At 33.7% G+C, this 7,308-nt stretch overlaps 1 protein-coding gene across 1 annotated transcript; it reads left to right on the forward strand.

Moving 5' to 3' along the window:
* Nucleotides 1-721: 721 nt before the first annotated feature.
* Nucleotides 722-6,154, forward strand: LOC123709766. The gene is made up of 5 exons (XM_045661303.1): nt 722-884; nt 1,302-1,354; nt 2,023-2,205; nt 4,052-4,182; nt 5,484-6,154. The coding sequence occupies exons 1-5, from the start codon at nt 860-862 to the stop codon at nt 5,860-5,862; spliced, it is 771 nt and encodes a 256-aa protein (XP_045517259.1). The 5' UTR covers nt 722-859; the 3' UTR covers nt 5,863-6,154.
* The last annotated feature ends 1,154 nt before the right edge of the window (nt 6,155-7,308 follow it).

The following is a 7,308-nucleotide window of genomic DNA, read 5'->3' on the forward strand; positions in this document are numbered from 1 at the left end:
CTTGGCAATCAATACAAGACAAATGAATAGAAATTAAAAAAAATGCATTTTTGAGGTTATATTCTTATGGCAGTTTTATTTTCTCATAAGCTTGTGGACTCAATTAAATGTGAAATATGAATTATTTTCCCTCCCATTTCTAGAATTATTTCCAAAGATTCATGACATCTATAAACCAATACTCACCTTTTCTATTTCATATCTTTAATTAAAAATTGCCTTTTATCTTAGATTAGCTCTCGTAAGCACATAATATACCTAGATATAATAATCAAAGCGTTCTTATTCGAGCACTCGAGAAATTGAATTCCGCCGTCCGACAGCATCGCTGATTGCTTTGCCCTGATTCAGCTTTCTGGACCAGACTTCGGATATCATGGACTTCATTAAACTTCCCAGTCTTTTGAACGTATATAAACATATTCCTCGTTTTAGATAATTGCCTTTAGAAATTTATAAAAATATATTAGACATTCTAATGTTCACCAGTGCACCATGCACTTTTAATTATTTGGCAGAAATAAAAACAATTATTAAAGATTTTCAAATTTCGAACTGCTTCCACGGTTTCGGGGCGACCATAGTTGACGTTATAATCTGTGCATAATATTTTATCTCTGGACGTGTGGCGATAAAGGCGCCAAAGCGTTACAATTATATAGACCTTCTTGTCATTCAAAGAATTTTGTAACAAGTTTCGTGTTCTTGATGATCTTACGGCTCTTTCTACTAAGGCGTTTGTATTGACAAAGTGCTCTTTTAGTGAATCGTGAGTTGTTATTATCTCTTCTCATGACAATGACCGAGGTCAGTCGTAATTGGCGTAGTGTAGTAAGCACAAGTCTAACTGGTTCTAAAAATGGAGTGGTTCACAACAGATAACGGTGAGCATATTTAATTTATTTATCTAATCATTTTAGAATACATAATCTTTTGTGTTATAATAGGATGATTCAAGTACAATAAGTCTTTAGAATCTATGTATTGTTTATTTGTCCTTATCACTCTCGTGTCACTTTGAAATTAAATAAACGAGACAAATCATAATCTTACCTATGAATGATGTAGTAGCTATTTATTTCTCCACATACCTTATACATAACTGGCAAAATTTACCGCCACCATATTTCTGGCATTCTTTAATATGCTGTGAAACGTGAATTTTTGTCCTGCTTTTTATTCTATCTGTTACGAGACAGCAGTTTTCTTTACGTACATTATGCACAATAACGTGGGCAACAAATATGTCTGTGATCGACCTCGTAATCTCTCACAACTAATATTATTCAAATTGTTTGCAGGCGAATACAGAATTGAGTCGCTTTCAACGAGTTCGTTCCACGGTGCATTAAATGTAAGTATCCTTTAGTTGGGGGGTATTAGTTTACCGCTATAAGACGTCTGAGTAAAATAGTTTTAATTAATTATATTTTCTTAGAGATTGGCATAATTAATAATTATAATTTTAAAATCCTATTGTTTCACATAAACAAACTATTATGTATATTATATCATTCTTTTTAGATATCTGTGTGCCCTAATTGTTCCTTTATCTGGTACATTTAACTTCTAAATTTTCTTTGTACCTTGGGCACCAGTTTAATACTTTCTTGTTCCACTTTTCTGTTCTTCTTGCCATGTGCCGCCCATTTCAACTTGATTATTTCAAAAAATATGATAAAAAAAGATAAACACAATACGATTAAGATAATATTATTTATAAGGCTTTATATACAAGTATAGGTGATAAGCTAACTGTTCCAGATATTTTATTTACGGAAATCGAACCTAAGCTTCTGATTGTAGGTGCGTACTTGTATCTCTGTCTTTCACAAAAGATCGCTTAGTTAACTTAAATCTAAACAATTATTGTACTAATAAATTGTTGGTCAGCATTTAATGAAATCGTATTTAATAAATACAATAGTAAATAGGAATGACTTCCTTATTCAGTTTATGGTCGGTTAATTGCTTTATTGCCCTGAAATCACTTCGAAGCGCTGTTTCAAAATCCTTTTCCAGGTTATACGAAAATCATTCTGTCAAGACGAGAATGTAAGTATTGGATGTGGGATCAATAAAAATCCTCAAGCGACGGAAGAACTGCTGGAGTTATGCGCGGACGCAGCATTGGACGGTGTGTCCCTGGTCGCTGTTACCACAGGCACAAATGAAGTTGTTGCTGTAGCCTTTAACAAAATTCAGGTAAACACTGCATATTCCAGAGTAAACGTCACAATTAACATGGACCTGATAATCAAACGATTTTCGTCATTTGAAACTCAAACGAATTTATATATGAATGGTCACGTGGTCACGTGGCGTAAATGTCTTTGTTATACAAATTCCTTTCGTAGTTGGGTCATGGCGTGAAATCACGTGGCGGTTCCTTGCATAGTCTATATTAAGTTTCTTCCGTGTTAGGGACCTATGAGGGGAAAAAAGTTAAATTAGACACCATTAAAATCATGAGACTTGTAATATTAAAAATGTAATGTATGAGGCCCGCAACTGCTTGAAGTTAGACTAGAGAACTCTACCTCACTTCTGTATACATAAAATATCTTAGACAACTATTTTCAATCATGCAATAATATTTTTAACAAATAAGTTAGAGAATTACTAAAACTATGTTTCTTACTTCACTGTTGAGTTTTTGTACGATGACATCGGCACTTCTATTAGAGTCATAAACAAATCCAGTATGAAAAAATTAAAAAGTTTTGTTTTTGTTTAAATCAGCATTTATTAAGAAACAAGATAAAATAATCATGGCAAAAATAGTATCAGTGAGCAAAGCCTTAATTTGTACTGATTACTAGATATTTTAATTGTTAACTGAACACAGAGAAGACTACAAAATCCATAGAGAAGATTAATGTGTATTTTGGCTGAATAAAACTAAACTAAAACACGATGTATTTCTTAGAATTAAACAATCTGATTGTATTATACTACTTCACATTACAAAAGCCATAAAAATATAAACACTCTTGTTTTAAAAAAATATTATTTTATGCCCACAGAAGAGATTTCTTTTCGGTCGACTCTTAATTAAATATTACTATCAATCAAAGTGAGCTCAGCTCCTGATTAATTAATAAAATAAGAGATCATAAAAACAAAAGATGACGAAGGTATATTCTAGCGTGTTACAAACGTCGTCGCTTATAGTATGCTTGAAGTAAGTATGCTAGAATATAGGTTCGTCATCTTCGCTGTCAAAGAAGTGATTGAAAAATGTTATTTTAGCCTGCTAAGGTTTTATAATCAAGTCGTCTTCATCGCTGCCGTCTGTGCGTAACGGCTGAACACGTGGAAAAATTACATCTGAATTATCAGAGTTTTATGTGAACCTCGATCCCTTATAGGGAAGTGAAGGGGGATCCTGAGAAACTGTTTCTTCTTCAGGTGTAACCATATGACCTATAAGTAACTGTAGAAGCCTGGCTGTGTCTACACTTCTCGGAGATAAATTTCTTGCGGCAGCTAAACTTGCGTGACCATGTCATCGCGTATAATCGAATGGAACCTTTATCAGACCTTTATCAAAATGTGGACTGTCTGTGCTACATTTACATGTACATAGTTCTCCTATGTATATCAAAAATTCTTACAAACACGTCGTTACCTTTGTCGATGTTGCTTTTCTAAATTCCAGAGCGCCGATGCCGGCCCAATATCGTTATACCTTTAGTTACACATTGAGAGTTACATACTTCCAGAAAATATAATTATTAAAAGTGTTCTATCTTCCTAAAAAAATTAAACCTTTTTAAAAATGTCTCTCCGTAATAACTGTTTATCTTGAAATTTTTGGATTTGGAAGTCTGCAATTATCACACAACGAATTATTCGACGATACGATCCGATCACATAGAATTTCGGTTCACGCAGGTCCTGGCTTTCGGATGAACCAACACTGCTAAACAAGCACTAATCTTTTTTTTTATTATTGACCCATAAAACTGTCCGTCCTTTATCTAGAAAATAATATTTGGATTTTGCTCCATTGTTAACTTCTTTTGGTAAATACAGCCATTCTTCTCAGGTCCAGATATCGAGTGCCTCTGAGAGATCGTTCTTCGAAATATTTGCTGAAGAACGCTGTAAAGAGGACGCGTCTCGATCGCTCATACACTTCATGGCGAACGTTGATAGCAGATGCAACTTGTTTGAAAAGTGAGTAAGATTGAATTTAATACGAATTTGTACAATATAAATAAATAAAATAAGGCTTTATTGATGTACTTAGTTTGGAGTTTTTTTTGTTTATTCTTTGATAGATATATATTACAATTAATCAACTTGTCTCTCGACAAAGGCAATGTAAAGTGTTTAAAAAACGATAGAGTTGTGTGAACACTAAGTGATAGTGCGTATACGTCGATACGATAATGAAATTGTTTCAAATACAATTGTTCAACTTCAAATACGCCTAACGAGCGCTAGTTACATTTGCCATTTAAGTACTTATTGGTATATTACGTTAACAATTTGATATTCATATTTCTCTTCCCTGAATTCGTTAATAGCTGACTGTTCTTCCTTATCAAATTAAATTAAAAAAATCAACAACTTACACGTCATTAACTTATAATGCCTAAATAAAGTCATTTTTACCGAATTGCATTCAAAATCTGCAAATAAGTTTTTTTTTTAAATAAAATAGAAAGAATATTCTTATTGAAATCTCAGTTTATCACACAAAAATCTGTGAAAGCGGACCCATTTGCAGATTTCAGTTTAAACTTTGAGCACAGCTGCCTCTGCGGTCAAGCTATATTGTCCTGGTCGGTGCAGAAAGTTACAAATGCGAACTTCCGTGCCAAGTCGAATGTGAATTCGTACAGTATCTAAACAAAAACATAGCAAAGCGATATAGTTTTGAATTTAACCTTGATTCTCTAAAAACGAAAACATTGTGAGGAAACTAGCATGCCTTAGAAAGTTGACGGCGTGTGTCAGACAAAGAAGGCTAATCACCTAATTATTGCTACTATTAAAACTATTATAATCGCCTATTAGAAAAATAATTGATCCCGAAACAGTTACGAAACCATTCGAGGTCCAGGCCTAAAAGATTGCAGCGCTATTGTTTTTTTCTTTAATAACTAATAGTCATTAGTTTTAGCATATGAAACACGTAAAATAAAATAACAATAGATTTTTAATTAAAAACAGTACTTCAGCTCAGTTCAATGTATTCTTCAAGTAGAATTCATGTGAGTATACAAATGCGTGGAACATGCGTTTGAGCTGTCAAAAACTATAATTGTATACGATTAGTTACACCAACGTGAAGTTCATCTCCACTTGGTCCGGTTTTCCATATTTCTCTATATACTGCTGTATTAAAAAAAAACATTAATTGTAAAGGTTGATTTTTATTTGTTTTTAAACAGAAGTTGGAAGTTGCCATGATAAAATATGAAAAGATTACTACTAATTAATTAAAAGCTGTGTCAAATAAACATTTGCAGATACGGAGTCGACTGCAGTCTTGAAATAATGTTTCTAGCCACACTCAGCGAGCACAGGCACAAACATCTAGCAACACATCTCTGCAGTATATCGATTGAACTCGCAAAGAAATTCCGCCACGGTCCCCAAGCGCCCCTTTCGGTCGAGGATCTTGGACCAAATTATTCAATGTTAGTCCCTCGAAAACCTATCACAACCTATCCAAAGATTTGCCAAGCAATTTGGACATCGGAGGGCTCACAAAAAGTTGGCAAAGCTTTGAAATTCACTGTCCACTTGACAGTACCGCTCTCGGAATTTGTATTCGATGGAAATACTTACTCGGAGCGAATAGGAAATGAATCCGCATTCTGTGAAGTAGCGGCAATCGCTCTGTAATGAGTTTTAAAACTATAAAGGAGTCTTTAAGAAGTACCATCAATTGAAATCTGTTTATTTTGCGGATATGGAATGATTTTTATCATTGCAACTATCATTGATAATTAATGTAAAGATGATTCATTTGATAAAGTCAGAGATTCAGAGTCAGAGTATCACGACAAGACAACGTATAACATTTTCCGACATATCAACTAGTATCAAGTAAACTTATATTGTGCAGATAATTGTTTTTTTTTTAATATTATTTGGTTACTTCATGGAAAAAAAGTCTAAATAGTAGGATAAAAAACTAAACTAACAGTATTTTTGTAAAACTTTTTAATATGTATATAAACAAGAATAAAATCAATCCCTCTCCGAGCGGCGGCTCTGCATCTTCTACTGCATTTACAGTACCATGGAAAGTGATCAGAATAGTTGTTCGGATTAATACCTACATCTGAGTTTCATCATCGGACGTCGAGGCAGTATACGAAATTCCTCCTGTATCACCTCAACGTCCGCCGTTCGACGACTGAGCGTTTTTCAAGGCAATTTTTGCCGCGCTACAGCTATGTGGAACCAGCTGCCCACTGAAGTATTCCCGAACCAATTCGACTTAGGGTCCTTAAAGAAAAGAGCGTACCAATTCATAAAAGGCCGGTAACGAACTCGCGAGCCCTCTGACATTGAGAGAGTCCATGGGCGGTATCACTTAAAATCAGGTAAGCTTCCTGTCCATTAGCCCCCTGTTCTGTAAAAAAATACATATTTTGTATGTAAGAGAACAATATCAAGTAGAAGGTGGTGCCAGTTTTTATTAATATTAATGATATACGTTTCCTCTCATAGTAGTTAACACAAATGGAGTATAACTGGAAGAATTAAATTTTATTTTCGCCCAAACAGAACCTCTTCTGGTAGGTACAGAAGTATGGATGTATGTCACATTATTATAATGAATTGTTGTCAAATGAATAAACACATTTTTACTTTTATTTCATTTACATTGCTATATATGAATCTTAATAGTGACATAGCAATACTTTACGAAATTTTCTTTTGAACCTCTCCAATGACAACGGCGTATTTACAGAAATTCTTATTTCATACTTCAATGAACCATAAAATAAGGAATGTATGTATTTATTTTCAATATTCTTTGATTATTTACTGTCACTGAATAACTGAGGACGTAACTTAAATCCCATAGCATTTTCTTCTGATTATTTGTGTCGTAGGATTCCCGCCCAGACGACTAAATAAACTGAATAACATAAATGACACAGACAGACTGTATGAAACAACATTTCCAAGCATATATTTGTATCGTCTTACATTGTACAAGTATTTTCTACATATTTCTTGAAAAGTTATTTTCAGATCAAAGCGAAAAGCTATTGAAGTAATGATCAATTAGCCAGTATTCCTATCCTTTCAATAACTGCCAGTTTCTAGAGCCTT

This window comes from Pieris brassicae, chromosome 5 (genome assembly GCF_905147105.1).
Source record: "Pieris brassicae chromosome 5, ilPieBrab1.1, whole genome shotgun sequence".
Classification (NCBI taxonomy): Eukaryota; Metazoa; Arthropoda; class Insecta; order Lepidoptera; family Pieridae; genus Pieris; species Pieris brassicae.

Excerpts from the sequence above, each read along its gene's own strand:
- LOC123709766 (XM_045661303.1), top strand. The coding sequence starts at position 860 with ATGGAGTGGTTCACAACAGATAACG. Across the intron at positions 1,355-2,022 it reads CGTTCCACGGTGCATTAAAT|GTTATACGAAAATCATTCTG; the intron begins GTAAGTATCCTT and ends ATCCTTTTCCAG. Across the intron at positions 4,183-5,483 it reads AGATGCAACTTGTTTGAAAA|ATACGGAGTCGACTGCAGTC; the intron begins GTGAGTAAGATT and ends AAACATTTGCAG.